Source organism: Globicephala melas, chromosome 4 (assembly GCF_963455315.2).
Source record: "Globicephala melas chromosome 4, mGloMel1.2, whole genome shotgun sequence".
Lineage (NCBI taxonomy): Eukaryota > Metazoa > Chordata > Mammalia > Artiodactyla > Delphinidae > Globicephala > Globicephala melas.
In genome coordinates this window covers 128,597,544-128,617,418 of record NC_083317.1, presented here as the reverse complement: position 1 = coordinate 128,617,418, position 19,875 = coordinate 128,597,544, and the positions used below count along the sequence as shown (strand labels likewise).

At 42.1% G+C, this 19,875-nt stretch overlaps 1 protein-coding gene across 5 annotated transcripts in view; it reads left to right on the top strand.

The window, feature by feature from the left end:
* PCCB (propionyl-CoA carboxylase subunit beta) overlaps window positions 1-19,875 on the top strand; it is a 92,850-nt gene that overhangs the window by 67,531 nt on the left and 5,444 nt on the right. For all 5 annotated transcript variants that reach the window (XM_060298579.1, XM_060298582.2, XM_060298580.2 and 2 more), the window contains exons 11-14: window positions 16,986-17,093; window positions 17,334-17,434; window positions 17,847-17,945; window positions 18,775-18,874. In XM_060298579.1, the coding sequence (XP_060154562.1) occupies window positions 16,986-17,093; window positions 17,334-17,434; window positions 17,847-17,945; window positions 18,775-18,874 (408 nt within the window). The remainder of the gene's footprint in view (window positions 1-16,985; window positions 17,094-17,333; window positions 17,435-17,846; window positions 17,946-18,774; window positions 18,875-19,875) is intronic.

Genomic DNA, 19,875 nt, shown 5'->3' with positions numbered 1-19,875 from the left:
TGTAGATTCTCTGGAATTTTCTACATATAGGATCATATTTAATGCATATAAAGGTAGTTTTACTTCTTCTTCTCCAATTTAGATGCCTTTTATTATTATTTTTTCTTGTCTAATTGCTCTGGCTGGAACTTCCAACACAGTGTTGAATAGCAATAGTGCCATTGGGCATCCTTGTCTTGTTCCTGATCTTAGGGAGAGAACTTTGTGTTTCACTATAGAATATGATGTAAGCTGTGGGTTTTTCATATATGGTCTATGTCATGTTGGGGAAATTTCCTTCTATTTGTAGTTTTCTGAGTGTTTTATCATGAAAGGTGACAGATTTTGCCAAATGCCTTTTCTATGTCGATTGAGTTGATCATGTAGCTTTTGTCCTTTGTTCTATTAATGTGTTGTATTATACTGATTGATTTTTTTGTATATTGAACCACTTTTGCATTCCTGGGATATATCCCATTTGGTTATGGTGTCTAATCTTTTTTTTTTTTTTAAATAAACTTTATTTTTTAGAGCTTCTTTTAGCTTCACAGTAAAATTGAGTGGAAACAACAGAGCATTCCCATATATACTCTGTTTTCACACATGTACAGCCTACCCCACTATCAGTATTCTGAACCAGAGCACTGTGTCTGTTACAATTATGGAATGTACATTGACACATCATTACAAGTCCATGGTTTACTATAGGGTTGACTCTTGGCGTTGGATATTCTGTAGGTTTGGATAAATGTGTAATGATATGTATCCACCATTTGCAGCATCATATAAAATAGTTTCACTTGCCCTAAAAATCCTCTGTGCTCCACCTATTCATCACTCCCTTCCCCCTAACCCTGATAGCCTGATAAACCCCTGGCAACCACTCATCCTTCTACTGTTTCCATAGTTTTCCTTTTCCAAAATGTCATATAGTTGGAATCATACAGTATGTAGCTTTTTCAGATTAGCCTCTTCCGGCTAGTTATATGGAGGAAGCTGGTCTGAGAAGGCCACATACTCTATGATTCACGTTTCCTCTGTGTCTTTTCACGGCTTGATAGCTGATTTCTTTTTAGTGTTAATATTACATTGTCTAGATATATCACAGTTCATTTATCCATTCACCTACTGAAAGACATCCTGGCTACTTTTAAGTTTTGGCAGTTATTAATAAAGCTGCTAAAAACATTCGTGTGCAGGTTTTTATGTGGATGGAAGTTTTCAACTCATTTGGGTAAATACCGAGGAGCATGATTGCTGGCTCAAATGGTAAGAGTGTGTTTAGTTTGTAAGAAACTGCCAAACTGTCTTCCAGAGTGGCTGTACTAATTTGCATCCCCACCAGCAGTGAAGGAGACTTCCTATTGCTCCACATCCTTGTCAGCTTTTGGTGTTCTCAGTGTTCTGCATTTTGGCTATTGTGATGTGTGTAGTGGCATCTCACTTTAATTTGCATTTCCCTGATGACATATGATGTGGAGCATCTTTTCATATGCTTATTTGCCCTGTCTGTGTTTTCTTTGGTGAGGTATCTATTCAGATCTTTGGCCAGTTTTTAATTGGGTCATTTTCTTATTGTTGCGTTTGTTTGACCTAAACAGAGGTAAACTCAAAAAGATTAGTTTATTCAGGAATAGCAGAGGAACTGTAATTTAGGACAAGCAAACCGTAGCAAGCTACAGGTGAGTCCATTGAGGGTTTGGGGCAGGTTGTATTTATGGACAGGAAATGTAAAGAGGGGAGAGTCCAGTTAGAGTCAGTTAAAATAAACAACAAATGGAGACCAGCCTTGAAAACTTCCTGAGCAGATAAAATCAGTCCAGTCACAGAAACAAAACTCAATTCAGCCCACTTGGTGAGTCCATCCTGACCTGGGTCATCTCCCATTCATGAAACTTCCCAAGGTTGATATGAGATAACCCCTGATCAACCCCCTGTCATCTGAGAAAATGTTGGCACTATCAGTGTTCTGTAAATCAGGCCTTTAAAGGAAATCCGTTTCTTAGTCCTTAAGTTTTTGTCTTCCTGAGGGCACTGTGTGAGATTTTCCAATTACATCCTCCAGTTCTATTTTAGATTGAAATTCTTTCACAAGTTTTGAGAGTTCTTTGTATATGTTAGATAGCAATCCTTTATCAGATTGTGTGTTTTGCAGATACTTTCTCCCAGTCAGTGGTTGTCTTCTCATTCTCTAGACAGTGTCTTTCACAGAGAAGAAGTTTTTAATTTTAGTGAAGACCAGCTTACCAATTATTTCTTTCATAGATCATGCCTTTGAAAGTAGTGTATCTAAAACGTTGCTGCTATTTCCAGGGTCACCTAGGTATTCTCCCATGTTACCTTCTATGAGTTTTATAGTTTTGTGTTTTACATTTAGGTCTCTGGATCCATTTTGAGTTAATTTTTGTTAAAGGTATAAGGTTTGTCTACATCAGTTTTTTTGGATGTGGATGTCTAGTAGTTCCAGCATCATTTGTTAAAAAGACTGTTTTTCTTCCATTGTATTACTTTTGGTCCTTTGTCAAAGATCAGTTGATTATATTTATGTAGGTCTATTTATGTAGGTCTATTTATATTATGTAGGTCTATCTGGGCTCTTTATTCTGTTCCATTGATTTGTTTCACCAATACCATACCCCTGGATGATATTGAGTATTTCTATCCATGAACATGGAATATCTCTACTTACTTAGCTTTTTTATTTTGTTCATCAGAGTTTTGTAATTTTCCTCATATAGATCTTGTTTTGTTAGATTTATGCCTATGTATTTTTTTGGGGGGATGGGGGTGCGCTAATGTAAACGGTATTCTATTGTTAGTTTCAAATTCATTGCTGGTATACAGGAAAGTGATTGACTTTAATAAATTCACTTTGTGTCCTGCAGCTTTGCTATAATTATTAGTTTCAGCAGTACTTTTGTTCTTTAGGATTTTCTACATAGACAGTCATGTCATCTGTAAACAAAGAAAGTTTGATTTCTTCCTTCCCAATCTGTATGCCTTTTATATATTTCCTTTCCTTGTTCCATTGTATTAGCGAGGACTTCCAGTACGGTTTTGAAAAGGAGTGGTGAGAGGGCACATTCTTGCATTATACCTGATCTTGGTGGGAAAGCTTCTGGTTTTTCACCATTACGTATGATGGTAGCTATAGGTTTTTGTAGATGTTCTTTATGAAGTTGAGAAAGTTCCCCTGTATTTCTAGTTTGCTGAGAGTTTTTATCATGAGTAGGTGTTGGATTTTGTGAATGGTTTTCTAGATCTATTGATATGTGGCCATGCCACGCAGCTTGCAGGATTTTAGTTTCCCAACCAGGGACTGAACCCAGACCCTGTCAGTGACAGCATGGAGTCCTAACCACTGGACCACCAGGGAATTCCCTGCATTTGTTTTTTAAATCATGTAAGAAATAAAAAGTGGTGTTACAGGAGATAGGAGAAGATGGCGGAAGAGTAGGACGTGGAGATCACCTTCCTCCCCACAGATGCATCAGAAATACATCTACACGTGGAACTGCTCCTATAGAACACCCACTGAACGCTGGCAGAAGACCTCAGACCTCCCAAAAGGCAAGAAACTCCCCACGTACCTGGGTAGGGCAAAAGAAAAAAGAAAAAACAGAGACAAAAGAATAGGGATGGGACCTGCACCAGTGGGAGGGAGCTGTGAAGGAGGAAAGGTTTCCACACAGTAGAAGCCCCTTTGCGGGCAGAGACTGCGGGTGGCGGAGGGGGGAAGCTTCAGAGCCACGGAGAAGAGCACAGCAACAGGGGTGCGGAGGGCAAAGTGGAGAGATTCCTGCACAGAGGATCGGTGCTGACCAGCACTCACCAGCCTGAGAGGCTTGTCTGCTCACCTGCCGGGATGGGCTGGGGCTGGGAGCTGAGGCTCAGGCTTCGGAGCTTAGATCTGAAGGGGTTAGTGCCATGGCTAGCCAGGAGGGAGTCTGGGAAAAGTCTTGAGCTGCCGAAGAAACAAGAGACTTTTTCTTGTCTGTTTCCTGGTGCGCGAGGAGAGGGGATTAAGAGCGCTGCTTAAAGGAGCTCCAGAGATGGGCACGTGCCGCAGCTATCAGTGCAGACACCAAAGACGGGCATGAGACGCTAAGGCTGCTGCTGCAGCCACCAAGAAGCCTGTGTGCAAGCACAGGTCACTATCCCCACCTCCCTTTCCCAAAGCCTGTGCAGCCCGCCACTGCCAGGGTCCCGTGATCCAGGGACAACTTCCCCGGGAGAACGCATGGTGCGTCTCAGGCTGGTGCAACGTCACGCAGGCCTCTGCCGCCTCAGGCTTGGTCCGCACTCCGTACCCCTCCCTCCCCCCAGCCTAAGTGAGCCAGAGCCGTCGAATCAGCGGCTCCTTTAACCCCGTCCTGTCTGAGTGAAGAACAGACGCCCTCAGGCGACCTACATGCAGAGGCGGGGCCAAATCCAAAGCTGAGCCCCGGGAGCTGTGCGAACAAAGAAGAGAAAGGGAAATTTCTCCCAGCAGCCTCAGAAGCAGCGGATTAAAGCTCCACAATCAACTTGATATACCCTGCATCTGTGGAATACCTGAATAGACAACCAATCATCCCAAATTAAGGAGCCCTGTGGATGAAAAGCTCTTGGTGCTGCAGCCAGGAGTCAGTGCTGTGCCTCTGAGGTGGGAGAGCCAACTTCAGGACACTGATCCACAAGAGACCTCCCAGCTGCACATAATATCAAACAGCAAAAATTTCCTAGAGATCTCCATCTCAACGCCAGCACCCAGCTTCACTCAACGACCAGCAAGCTACAGTGCTGGACATCCTATGCCAAACAACTAGCAAGACAGGAACACAACCCCACCCATTAGCAGAGAGGCGGCCCAAAATCATAATAAGTCTACAGACACCCCAAAACACACCACCAGACGTGGACCTGCCCACCAGAAAGACAAGATCTAGCCTCATCGACCAGAACACAGGCACTAGTACCCTCCACCAGGAAGCCTACACAACCCACTGAACCAACCTTAGCCACTGGGGACAGACACAAAAAACAACAGGAACTACGAACCTTCAGCCTGCAAAAAAGGAGACCCTAAACACAGTAAGATAAGCAAAATGAAAAGACAGAAAAACACACCGCAGATGAAGGAGCAAGATAAAAACCCATCAGACCTAACAAATGAAGAGGAAATAGGCAGTCTACCTGAAAAAGAATTCAGAATAATGATAGTAAGGTTGATCCGAAATCTTGGAGATAGAATGGACAATAGAATGGACAAAATGCAAGAATCAGTTAACAAGGACCTAGAAGAACTAAAGATGAAACAAGCAACGATGAACAACACAATAAATGAAATTAAAAGTACTCTAGATGGGATCAATAGCAGAATAACTGAGGCAGAAGAACGGATAAGTGACCTGGAAGATAAAATAGTGGAAATAACTACTGCAGAGCAGAATAAAGAAAAAAGAATGAAAAGAACTGAGGACAGTCTCAGAGACCTCTGGGACAACATTAAACGTACCAACATTCGAATTATAGGGGTTCCAGAAGAAGAAGAGAAAAAGAAAGGGACTGAGAAAATATTTGAAGAGATTATAGTTGAAAACTTCCCTAATATGGGAAAGGAAATAGTTAATCAAGTCCAGGAAGCACAGAGAGTCCCATACAGGATAAATCCAAGGAGAAATACGCCAAGACACATATTAATCAAACTGTCAAAAATTAAATACAAAGAAAACATATTAAAAGCAGCAAGGGAAAAACAACAAATAACACACAAGGGAATCCCCATAAGGTTAACAGCTGATCTTTCAGCAGAAACTCTGCAAGCCAGAAGGGAGTGGCAGGACATATTGAAAGTGTTGAAGGAGAAAAACCTGCAACCAAGATTACTCTACCCAGCAAGGATCTCATTCAGATTTGATGGAGAAATTAAAACCTTTAGAGACAAGCAAAAGCTGAGAGAGTTCAGCACCACCAAGCCAGCTCTACAACAACTGCTAAAGGAACTTCTCTAGGCAAGAAACACAAAAGAAGGAAAAGACCTACAATAACAAACCCATAACAAGTAAGAAAATGGGAATGGGAACACACATATCGATAATTACCTTAAATGTAAATGGACTAAATGCTCCCACCAAAAGACACAGATTGGCTGAATGGATACAAAAACAAGACCCATATATTTGCTGTCTACAAGAGACCCACTTCAGACCTAGAGACACATACAGACTGAAAGTAAGGGGATGGAAAAAGGTATTTCATGCAAATGGAAACCAAAAGAAAGCTGGAGTAGCAATTCTCATATCAGACAAAATAGACTTTAAAACAAAGACTATTAGAAGAGACAAAGAAGGACACTACATAATGATCAAGGGATCGATCCAAGAGGAAGATATAACAATTGTAAATATTTATGCACCCAACATAGGTGCACCTCAATACATAAGGCAAATACTGACAACCATAAAAGGGGAAATCGACAGTAACACATTCATAGTAGGGGACTTGAACACCCCACTTTCACCAATGGACAGATCATCCAAAATGAAAATAAATAAGGAAACACAAGCTTTAAATGATACATTAAATGAGATGGAGTTAATTGATATTTATAGGACATTCCATCCAAAAACAACAGAATACACATTTTTCTCAAGTGCTCATGGAACATTCTCCAGGATAGATCATATCTTGGGTCACAAATCAAGCCTTGGTAAATTTAAGAAAATTGAAATTGTATCAAGTATCTTTTCCGACCACAACGCTATGAGACTCGATATCAATCACAGGAGAAGATCTGTAAAAAATACAAACACATGGAGGCTAAACAATACACTACTTAATAACGAAGTGATCACTGAAGAAATCAAAGGGGAAATCAAAAAATACCTAGAAACAAATGACAATGGAGACACGACGACTCAAAATCTATGGGATGCAGCAAAAGCAGTTCTAAGAGGGAAGTTTATAGCAATACAATCTTACCTTAAGAAACAGGAAACATCTCGAATAAACAATCTAACCTTGCACCTAAAGCAATTAGAGAAAGAAGAACAAAAAAACCCCAAAGTTAGCAGGAGGAAAGAAATCATAAAAATCAGATCAGAAATAAATGAAAAAGAAATGAAGGAAACGATAGCAAAGATCAATAAAACTAAAAGCTGGTTCTTTGAAAGGATAAACAAAATTGATAAACCATTAGCCAGACTCATCAAGAAAAAAAGGGAGAAGACTCAAATCAATAGAATTAGAAATGAAAAAGGAGAAGTAACGACTGACACTGCAGAAATACAAAAGACAATGAGAGATTACTACAAGCAACTCTATGCCAAGAAAATGGACAACCTGGAAGAAATGGACAAATTCTTAGAAAGGCACAACCTGCCAAGACTGAATCAGGAAGAAATAGACAATATGAACAGACCAATCACAAGCACTGAAATTGAAACTGTGATTAAAAATCTTCCAACAAGCAAAAGCCCAGGACCAGATGGCTTCACAGGTGAATTCTATCAAACATTTAGGGAAGAGCTATCACCTATCCTTCTCAGACTCTTCCAAAATATAGCAGAGGGAGGAACACTCCCCAACTCATTCTACGAGGCCACCATCACCCTGATACCAAAACCAGACAAGGATGTCACAAAGAAAGAAAACTACAGGCCAATATCACTGATGAACATAGATGCAAAGATCCTCAACAAAATACTAGCAAACAGAATCCAACAGCACATTAAACGGATCATACACCATGATCAAGTGGGGTTTATTCCAGGAATGCAAGGATTCTTCAATATACGCAAATCAATCAACGTGATACACCATATTAACAAATTGAAGGAGAAAAACCATATGATCATCTCAATAGATGCAGAGAAAGCTTTTGACAAAATTCAACACCCATTTATGATAAAAACCCTCCAGAAAGTAAGCATAGAGGGAACTTTCCTCAACATAATAAAGGCCATATATGACAAACCCACAGCCAACATTGTCCTCAATGGTAAAAAACTGAAAGCATTTCCACTAAGATCAGGAACAAGACAAGGTTGCCCACTCTCACCACTCTTATTCAACATAGTTTTGGAAGTTTAGCCACAGCAACCAGAGAAGAAAAGGAAATAAAAGGTATCCAAATCGGAAAAGAAGAAGTAAAGCTGTCACTGTTTGCAGATGACATGATACTATACATAGAGAATCCTAAAGATGCTACCAGAAAACTACTAGAGCTAATCAATGAATTTGGTAAAGTAGCAGGATACAAAATTAATGCACAGAAATCTCTGGCATTCCTATACACTAAGGATGAAAAATCTGAAAGTGAAATCAAGAAAACACTCCCATTTACCATTGCAACAAAAAGAATAAAATACCTAGGAATAAACCTACCTAAGGAGACAAAAGACCTGTATGCAGAAAATTATAAGACACTGATGAAAGAAATTAAAAATGATACAAATAGATGGAGAGATATACCATGTTCTTGGATTGGAAGAATCAACATTGTGAAAATGACTCTACTACCTAAAGCAATCTACAGATTCAATGCAATCCCTATGAAACTACCACTGGCATTTTTCACAGAACTAGAACAAAAAATCTCACAATTTGTATGGAAACACAAAAGACCCCGAATAGCCAAAGCAATTTTGAGAACGAAAAATGGAGCTGGAGGAATCAGGCTTCCTGACTTCAGACTATACTACAAAGCTACAGTAATCAAGACAGTATGGTACTGGCACAAAAACAGAAATACAGATCAATGGAACAGGATAGAAAGCCCAGAGATAAACCCACGCACATATGGTCACCTTATCTTTGACAAAGGAGGCAGAAATGTACAGTGGAGAAAGGACAGCCTATTCAATAAGTGGTGCTGGGAAAACTGGACAGCTACATGTAAAAGTATGAGATTAGATCACTCCCTAACACCATACACAAAAATAAGCTCAAGATGGATTAAAGACCTAAATGTAAGGCCAGAAACTATCAAACTCTTAGAGGAAAACATAGGCAGAACACTCTATGACATAAATCACAGCAAGATCCTTTTTGACCCACCTCCTAGAGAAATGGAAATAAAAACAAAAGTAAACAAATGGGACCTAATGAAACTTAAAAGCTTTTGCGCAGCAAAGGAAACCATAAAGAAGACCAAAAGACAACCCTCAGAATGGGAGAAAATATTTGCAAATGAAGCAACTGACAAAGGATTAATCTCCAAAATTTATAAGCAGCTCATGCAGCTTAATAACAAAAGAACAAACAACCCAATCCAAAAATGGGCAGAAGACTTAAATAGACATTTCTCCAAAGAAGATATACAGAGTGCCAACAAACACATGAAAGAATGCTCAACATCACTAATCATTAGAGAAATGCAAATCAAAACTACAATGAGATATCATCTCACACCAGTCAGAATGGCCATCATCAAAAAATCTAGAAACAATAAATGCTGGAGAGGGTGTGGAGAAAAGGGAACCCTCTTACACTGTTGGTGGGAATGTAAATTGATACAGCCACTGTGGAGAACAGTATGGAGGTTCCTTAAAAAGCTACAAATAGAACTACCATATGACCCAGCAATCCCACTACTGGGCATATACCCTGAGAAAACCATAATTCAAAAAGAGTCATGTACCAAAATGTTCATTGCAGCTCTATTTACAATAGCCCAGAGATGGAAACAACCTAAGAGTCCATCATCGGATGAATGGATAAAGAAGATGTGGCACATATATACAATGGAGTATTACTCAGCCATAAAAAGAGACGAAATTGAGCTATTTGTAATGAGGTGGATAGACCTAGAGTCTGTCATACAGAGTGAAGTAAGTCAGAAAGAGAGAGACAAATACCGTATGCTAACACATATATATGGAATTTAAGAAAAAAATAATGTCATGAAAAACCTAGGGGTGAAACAGGAATAAAGACACAGACTTACTAGAGAATGGACTTGAGGCTATGGGGAGGGGGAAGGGTAAACGGTGACAAAGCAATAAAGAGGCATGGACATGTATACACTACCAAACGTAAGGTAGATAGCTAGTGGGAAGCAGCCGCATAGCACAGGGAGATCAGCTCGGTGCTGTGTGACCGCCTGGAGGGGTGGGATAGGGAGGGTGGGAGGGAGGGTGACGCAAGCGGGAAGAGATATGGGAACATGTATATATATAACTGATTCATTTTGTTGTGAAGCTGAAACTAACATACCATTGTAAAGCAATTATGCTCCAATAAAGATGTTTAAAAAAAAAAAAATTATTTATTTATTTATTTATTTTTGGCTGTGTTGGGTCTTCGTTGCTGCACGCGGGCTTTTTCTAGTTGCGGTGAGCGGGGGCTACTCTTCTTTGTGGTGCACGGGCTTCTCATTGCAGAGGCTTCCCTCATTGTGGAGCACGGGCTCTAGGCGCACGGGCTTCAGTAGTTGCAGCACGCAGGCTCAGTAGTTGTGGCTCATGGGCTCTAGAGCACAGGCTCAGTAGTTGTGGCACACGAGCTTAGTTGCTCTGTGGCATGTGGGATCTTCCCGGGTCAGGGATCGAACCCGTGTCCCCTGCATTGGCAGGCGGATTCTCAACCACTGCGCCACCGGGGAAGCCCTGAAGATTCTTTCTGTATGATGAGTCACTTCTCTCTTGCTACTTTCAAGATTCTGTCTTTGTCTTTCAATAATTTGACTATAATGTGTCTCGGTATGGGTGTGTATGAGTTTATCCTACTTAGAGTTTCTTGAATTTGTAGCTTCACATCTTGTGCCAAAATTGAGAAGTTTTTGGACATTCTTTCTTCAAATAATCTCTCTGCCCCTTTCTCTCTCTCTCTTCCTCTGGTACTGCCATGCGGTGTATGTCAGTTCTCTTGATGATATTCCATAGGTCCCTTAGTCTCTATTCACTTCATTTTTTCTTTTCTTTCTGTTCCTCAGACTGGATTATTTAAGTTTTCTTATCTTCAAGTTTCCTTATCCTTCTTGTCTACTCAGGTCTGTTGTTGAACCCCTGTAGTGAACTTTTCATTTCAGTTATTGTACTTTTCAGCCATGGAATTTCTGTTTGGTTCCTTTTTATAATTTCTCTTGATTGATATTCTCATTTTGTTCATAATTTTTTTTCCTGATTTTTTTAGTTCTTCATGTTTTCCTTTACTTCCTTGAGCATATTTAAGACAGTTGATTTAAAATCTTTGTTTAGTAAGTTTATTGTCTGGGCTTCTGCGGGATGGATTCTTTTATTTTGCTCATTTGAATGGCTGTACTTTCCTGTTGCTTTGTATGCTTTGCTATTTGTTGGAAACTGAACATTTGAATATTATAATGCGGTAACTCTGAAAATCATATTCTCCCCTTTTTCCAGAGTTTGAGGTTTTTTTGATTGTTCAGTGCTGTAGTAGTCCATTTTTCTAGTGACTTTTCCCAGCTGTTTTTGCAGAGGCTATATTCCTTGTTGTTTTCCTAAGCTTGTGTCCAGCTATTGTTTTAACAGAGATTACCTTGAACACCAGGTGCCAAAACAGACAAATAAGAAAACATCTCCCCTAGTCTTTGCAAATTGGCTTTGTACTGAGGCTGTCCTTCAACATGTAGCCAGACTTAAACTGAGTTTAGGTATCAGCCCAAGGTTAAAGCCTAAGGTCTTCTCAGGTCTTTTGTAATGTTATGTTTTCCTTTTAATTCATCTCAAGGTATTTTCTTTTTTAAAATTTTTTTATTGAAGTATAGTTGATTTACAATGTTGTGTTAATTTCTGCTGTACAGCAAAGTGACTCAGTTATACACGTATATATTCTTTTTCATTTTCTTTTCCATTCTGGTTTATCACAGAATATTGAATATATTGTTAGTTCCCTGTGCTGTATGGCAGAACCTTGTTGTTTATCCATTCTGTATATAATAGTTTGTGAGTCCCAAACTCCCAATCCTCCCCCACCCACGCTTGGCAACCACAAGTGTGTTTTCTATGTCTGTGAGTCTGTTTCTGTTTTGTAGACAAGTTCATTTGTGTCATATTTTAGATTCCACATATAAGTGATATCATATGGTATTTGTCTTTCTCTGCCTGACTTAATTCACTTAGTATGATCATCTCTGGGTCCATCCATGTTGCTGCAAATGGCATTATTTCATTCTTTTTAGTGACTGAATAATATTCCATTATATATATACCACATCATCTTTATCCATTCGTCTGTCACTGGACATTTAGGTTGTTTCCATGTCTTGACTATTGTACATAGTGCTTTTGTGAACATAGGGGTGCATGCATCTTTTTGAATTATAATTTTGTCTGGGTATATGCCCAGGAGTGGGGTTGCTGGATCATGTGGCAACCACCTGTGTAGGAGGGTTCCCTTTTCTCCAAACCCTCTCCAGCATTTATTACTTGTAGACTTTTTAATCATGGCCATTCTGACTCGTGTGAGGTGGTGCCTCATTATAGTTTTGATTTGCATTTCTCTAATAATTAGCAATGATGAGCATCTATTCATGTGCCTATTGGCCATCTGTATGTCTTCTTTGGAGAAATGTCTATTTAGGTCTTCTGCCCATTTTTCAATTGGGTTTTTGTTGTTGTTGTTAGTGAATTGTAGCTCTTTGTATGTTTTGGAAATTAAGCCCTTGTTGGTTGCATCATTCGCAAATATTTTCTCCCAGTCTGTAGGTTGTCTTTTCATTTTGTTTATGGTTCCTTTGCTGTGTGAAAGCTTATAAGCTTGATTAGGTCCCATTTTATATTTTTGCTTTTATTTCTGTTGCCCTGGGAGACTGACCTAAGAAAACATTGGTACAGTTTATGTCAGAGAATGTTTTGCCTATGTTCTCTTCTTGGACATTTATGGTGTCTTGTCGTATATTTATGTCTTTAAGCCATTTTGAGTTTATTTTTATGTATGGTGTGAGGGTGTGTTCTAACTTCATTGATTTATATGTGGCTGTACAACTTTCTTAACGCCACTTGCTGAAGGACTGTCTTTTCCCATTGTATATTCTTGCCTTCTTTGTCGAAGATTAATTGTCCCTAGGTGTGTGGGTTTGTTTCTGGGCTCTCTATTCCGTTCCACTGATCCGTTCAAAGTATTTTCTTATTTCCCTTCTCAGGTCTTTTCTGAACACGCATCTGGCTCTAGGCACGTCTGCGTCTTTCTGAAGTCCCTTGTATACACAGGTGATCTTGAATGCCCTAATTCCCCCCCCCAAACCCCCTCTCTCCCTGTTTTTTTCCTCCCAGGCCTTAGGAAATGTCAACCGTCATCTTTCACCCCAGATGTCTATAGGTGGTTCTTTTGCCTTACAGTGAGCAATGCCTGCCACTTTTCTGGCCTGAGTGAGTTCTGAGTTAGGTGAAGTGATGAAAGGCTTGCATCCATCTTTCAGGTAGCCCCCAGACAAGGCAGAACAGACCTACATGGTGATTTGTGCCTCAGGTCTTCTTTGCTTCCTCTAGAACCAGGGAAGAGTGTGGGGCACGTGTAATTCAAAACGCCACAGAGCTTTCCTACAGTTTCTAAGTTGCCTTTTTCCTGATTCAGCTTTTACTTAGTACATTTTGCCTGTTCCAGAGTTTTGACAAAGTTGGTTCTGACAGTTTCTGCATGTGTTTTGATGTTTCTGTTTGCAGACAGGAGCTTGGAGCTGCCTATTCCACCATTTTGTTGTCTAGAAATAGTGTTTAAAGTTAGGAATTTACACATACTGAAAATGCATTTTGTTCCTACAGTAAGTTCTCGGCTGTTCACGTATCTCTTTAGTTCCTCCTCTTTGCTGTGTCTGTCCCTGGTGTGGACTTCACATGATCTTCTGTGTCTGCTCAGAGATACTTCTTGTCCCGTGACTATGTCTGCAGGTTCTGGCACCCTCCAGTACAGGTGCACTTTGACAAGCTCACTTGTTAAGAAACTGCTTGGCTTATTGTGGAAACTTTATCTACAAATACTTAGAATGTCTATCCCAGGGGCCTGCCCTAGCCCTGGCTGGAGTCTGAATACCTGGTTCCATTCTGGTTCCTCAGCTTCCCTTCTTCTTGACTCAGTAATTCTTTGTGATGTTTATGGGGTGTCAAAAAAGGCAGCTTTAGAGGCTCACAGAGGAGGCCTCTTTTCTGGTTCTCATTTCTTTTTCTTTTTTATTGAAGTATAGTTGATTTACAGTGTTGTGTTAATTTCTGCTGTACAGCAAAGTGACTCAGTTATACGTATATATATTCTTTTCCATTATGGTTTATCACAGGGAACTGTATTCAGTATCCTGTGATAAACCATAATGGAAAAGAATATATATACGTATATATTCCCTGTGCTGTACCCTAGGACCTTGTTGTTTATCCAGCCTGTATATACTAGCTTGCACCTCCTAATCCCAAACTCCCGATCCTTCCCTCACCCACTCCTCCTCCCCCTTGACACTGGTTCTCATTTCTTCCTTGTAGGAATTAGCCAGGGCTCATTGGGCTCTCTGGGTGCCAGGTGCTCTGTCAGGCCTGGACTAGGGCCTAAGATGATGAGGCCATCATCTTAGTAGACCTGGGGCCCACTCTTGGCAGCTCAGGGACGATTTTATCTTGTTTTGGTTGTCATTGCTTGTATTTTTCTTCATTTTGATTTTTATTCTGGCCTCTTTGTACTTCTTGTGGTTTCTTAATTTAGAATTGTCTTCATCCCAGGACTCATCACTCACATTCTTTATTTCAAGTCATTAACATAGATTTTTCTTCTATTGAGTTACAATTGAGGCACAGTAAATTACATGTTCATTGGGATGGGTTTTGGCAGTTAATACAACTTTGTATTCACCATTCAAAATAAGATATGGAACATTTCTATCATCTCAGAAAATGCATTAGGCAAGAGGGAAGTTTTGCCTATTGCTATTATTTTTTGAGTTGTCTTTTTATTGTTGATTTGTAGGGTTCTTTATATATTCTGGATGTGAATCCTTTGTCAGATATGTGTATTTTAAATATTTTTCTCCTGGTCTGTGACTTGTTTATTCATTTAATTAATGGTGTCTTTTGATTCACATTATTTTAAAAACTTGGTAAAGTCCCATTTATCAGTGTTTTTACTTCTGATTAGAACTTTTTGTGTCCTGTCCAGGAAATCTTTGCCTACTACAAAGTTTCAAAGATAGTCCACATCATCTTCTAGGAGCTTTGTAGTTGTGGGTTATGTTAAGATCTACAATCCATTTGGGGCTAATTTTTGTGTGTAGAGTATAGAGTGAAACAGGAGTCTACTTCCGTTTTTTTCCATACAGATATTTAATTGTTCCATCACCATTAGTTAACAAGACTTACTTTCCACACTGAATTGTTTTGGTGCCTGGTCTAAAATCAGTTGTGTGGGCCTGTTTCTTCACGATCTATCCTGTTTCATTGCTGTTTTTGCCAACCTCTATGCCTCTGCCATACTGTCTTGATTACTGTAGCTTTGTAGTTCTTGGTGGTTCTCACCAGGGACAGTTTCAATATCCTGGGAACATGTGGCAGTGTTGGAAACACTTTTGGTTGTCACAGTGGGGATGAGGGGTGGAGGGGTGTGCTACTGGCATCTAGTGGGTGCAGGCCAGAGATGCTGCTCTACATCCTACGTGCAGAGGTCAAACACCCACAGCAAAGAATTATCCTGTCCAAATTGTTGATAATACCAAGACGGAGAAACCCTGCTTTTGTGAGTCTTCAAGTCAGTTAGTATAAGTCTTCCTATACTGATATTTTAAAAAAGAAAATACCGTTTTGACCATTCTGTCTCCTTTGTATTAACCATGTGAATCTTAGAATCTGCTTATCAGAAATTCCTATGATTTTGATAGGAATTGCTTGAAAAATACAGATTTCTCCACTATACTTGCTATTAAACTTTAAATCTAAAATAATTAAAATAGTATAAGTAATTAAAATTAAATACAATTAGGAACTTAGCCTCTCACTTTTACTAGTCATGTTTCAAGTATTCGGTAGCCACATGTGGCTAGTGGCTACTATGTCGACAAATAGCAGAGCCAGAGAACATTTTCATCATCATAGAAAGCTCTTTCAGGCAGCACTGGTATAGATCAGTTTGGGGATTGATTTATTCTTCTAATCCATGAGTATATAAGTTTTTTTGTAGATATTTTTTATCAGATAATGGAAGTTCAATTGTACTCCTAGTTTACTGCTAGTTTTTAATTGTGAATGTTGGATTTTCTCAGATGTTTATATCTACTGAAGTGACCATATGGTTGTTCTCCTTTAATAATTTCATTGCTTTTCACACATTAAATCAAGTCCGAATTCCTGGATATAACTGCACTTGGTCATGATGCACCAGTGTTTTTATTTAATGCTGGAATTGATTTGGTAATATCTTAGGACTGTTTGTATCTATGTTCATGAGGGATTTTGGTCTGCATTTTCTTGTAATGTCCTTTTCTTGTTTTGGTATTTAATGCTGGCTTCATAAAATACTTTGCAAAGTGTGATAGGAGAGGGTTTACTAGTAACTGAGCTCTCATTCTGTGCCCTTTCACAGATACCATCTCCTGTAATCCTTACAGCTGTGGTAGGAGGGGGATAACACCCCTGCCTTTCAGGTGGCAAATCTCAGGCTCAGAAAGTGAAGTAATTAACCTGACACGTGGCTATAGCTGGTGAAGCCAGAATCTGATTCCAGGGTACAGGGACTCTCTAAGACCAGCCCCTGGATGTCACCTCCCACGACTGGCTGCAGGGGCGAGGCAGGCTGTGCATCAGGTGGCAGCAAGCAGCCCTTCAGGTTACGAGGCTGAGACTGGCTGCCTGCCCTGGGCTTTGCTGCCGGTCCCTCAGGGGCGGCGCCACTCCTTGGCCCTCTGACCAGTGCCAGGTGGGTTCTCCTGTCTTCCCAGTTTTTCCTGGAGTGTGAGGATCCCCTTAGCCGTTTTCTGAGGAGGTAACTTTGGTGCCTCCTTAGTAACCAGCTCTGCATGGTTGCTGGGGGCACATTCCCAGTGTGGGTGGGACTGGGAATTGCCCAGAAGCTCAGCCTGGATGATCTTTTTCTAGGATGCTTGGACATTAATTCATCCGTGAAAGGGGCTCGTTTTGTCCGATTCTGTGACGCGTTCAATATTCCACTCATCACGTTTGTGGATGTCCCTGGCTTTCTCCCCGGTGAGTCATTGACAGAGGTGGGGGCCAGGAGAGGCGGTTTTGCCCAGCGAGGCATCCACTTTATTTGGAGATCTTGCAAAATTCCCTCAGGATTTGTGACGTCTCCATATTCTGGGTGTCTGGATGGTGCGGCTGTGTGAGGGGTGGCCCTTTGGGGAGGGGGAAGACCTCCCAGCTGAGAGCAGAGGCCGACCTCCTGAGGATTCTGTGGGTATCCAGTAACTCTTCCTCGTGACCCAGGCACTGCGCAGGAGTACGGAGGCATCATCCGGCACGGCGCCAAGCTTCTCTACGCGTTTGCCGAGGCAACTGTGCCCAAAGTGACAGTCATCACCAGGAAGGTGAGGAACTCACGCTGGAGGCTGTGAGCTCACTCACTCCCACGGCAGGGCCGTGGCTGGAAGTCTGGCCGAGAGGTTCAGCAGTGCTGGAGGGAGACTACGCCTCTCTCCCCTTAAAAAGCTCTGGAGGACAGCACGGCAGACATGCCCTGCAGGGGTGTCCCTGGTCATCTGGGAACTGAAAGCAGCAGTGGGAAAAAGCAGCCGGGAAAGACCGTGACCATGAACTGTGAAAGGCCTGTGGGCTGCGCCCTTGTGCTCCGGCTCCCTGGCCTCACAGACACTGGGCCTTTAGCAGCCCAGGAGGGCTCTTCTTGCTTTCTGTCCTCATTTTGCTTGGCTTCCTGGGGTCTTGCAGGGATGTGACATGGGTGACTCAGGCACTAACATTCAGCATTTGGGTCTGTTCTAGGCCTATGGTGGCGCTTACGATGTCATGAGCTCCAAGCACCTTTGTGGTGACACAAACTATGCCTGGCCCACAGCAGAGATTGCAGTCATGGGAGCAAAGGTGAGGCCCCCTGGCTTTCCCTTCTGCGTCTGGGAAATGTTGGAGAGGGGCCAGGGCTCCAGGGAGTTGGGGTCTAGGCCCTGGCAAGCCTGCCTCCTGCCCTCACTTCAGGCGTGTGCCGCCGTCTCCGTGCCCGGGTGGGAGGAGCCTAGAGTGGGTTTTGAGACGTCAGTAAAGGGGAGAGGGCTGAGTCAGCTGAGCTGGCCTTCGGAGGACTGGACGTTTCCCCCGGCCCCAAGCTGCTGACTTAGGGCAGGTGCTTCCTGTTGCCGAGCCTGCTCCCCACTCCTTTTCTGCTTCAGAACAGCTGTTGTGGCTGAACCAGGTAACTCCCATGCCCCCGCCTCTCCAAGCTGACTTTCAAGGGTTCTGACGTGAAGGCTCATCTTTCAGTCCTCATTTTTCTACATTTGCATTTCAGTCTTTCCACCTCTGGCCATTGAATTGTGTGCTCAGGGCTCAGAATCATGAAAAAGGGAAACAGCAGTCTGCGTCCCTCAATGAGGGAACTGTGGATTTAACAGTGGAAACTGGGCCAAATATCTTGGCCTCAGAGAAGGATAAATGCAATTGGAGAGAGGAGGACAGAATCTGGGGAGGCAAACACCTGGCTTAGCCTGGGCTGCTCGTCATTGGGGCCACAGCTGAGCATCCATCCCAGCTCCCGGAGTCACGGAGGTCAACTCCAGGCACCTGGACCTGGCACTTGTCTCTGGTACACTTTGATTTACCAGGACACTGGCAACCATGCCCATGATGATGAGCTGAGGGAGGCCTGCCCAGGTCTCCAGGGGCCTCCAGGGGCGTTCACTAACTCCTCTCGTGACAGGGCGCTGTGGAGATCATCTTCAAAGGGCACGAGAATGTGGAGGCTGCTCAGGCAGAGTACATCGAGAAGTTTGCCAACCCTTTTCCTGCAGCCGTGAGAGGTAGGGCCTGTGGTGGGGAGGGCAGCTTCGTTCGTTTGTTGGGTCACTTGCTTCTTATTTCACTCCAGAAAGTCTGCCTTTGTCCTTCCAGTTTAATCTGGAGACCAGTGAGGGCTGGTTTGTCCCTGAGCAGTCATCACTTAAAGATGCTGCTTTGTCACCAGAATCAAAACAACATTGCTGAAATGGCTGAATCTCTTAGCGTTGTTCCAGTCACCCTAGTGCTGTGAAAAATCTACCCAAAACAAAGTGACTTAAAACCACCACCTTTTGTTTTGTTTTGTTTTCCCTCATAGTTCTGAGGGTCAGTGGTTTGGTCTGGGCTGAGCTGGGTGGCTCTTCTGCTGGCTGGGCCTGGGATCAGTCATGCAGCTGTGTCATCTGGCGGTCTGACTGGGGCTAGTCCACGATGGCCTCACTCACATGGCTGGTGCTGGCTGTCAGACTCTCTCTCCACGTGGTTTCTTATTCTTAGGGAGGCTAGTCCACACTGCTTTACATTGTGTCCTGAGGGCAAGAGGGAGAGTGGGGCAGCTGCAAGGTGCCTTGAGGCCTAGGTTTGGAAGTTGCAGTGTTACTTTTGCCACATTCTGTTGGCCAAGGCAAGTTACAAGGCCAGGTGAAGAAATACAATCCATTTCCTGATGGGAGGAGTGGCATAGTAACATTGCAGAGGGGTTTATGTACAGGATGGGAGGAATTGTTGTAGTGATTTTAAAAAAAGAAAAGTGCACTTTCTTAATTGGATTCCCTGTTGAATTCATCTTGGTAGGGAGAGGGTCACATTTTCCTTTTCTTGCCGAGTGTTCCTAGGCCAGAAGTTTGGGACCTGCCAGAGGAACAGGGGGCTCCTGGGATCAGGGGAAGGTTCACAGGACCCAGCTCCTCTTGTGTCAGGTTGGGCCCTGCTCACACGGTTGGCCGCAGGAGATAGTGCCCTGGCTGAGCACCATGTGGTGTTGGGTGGGTGGCAGCATCTGGGGCTGCAGATGATTTGCTTC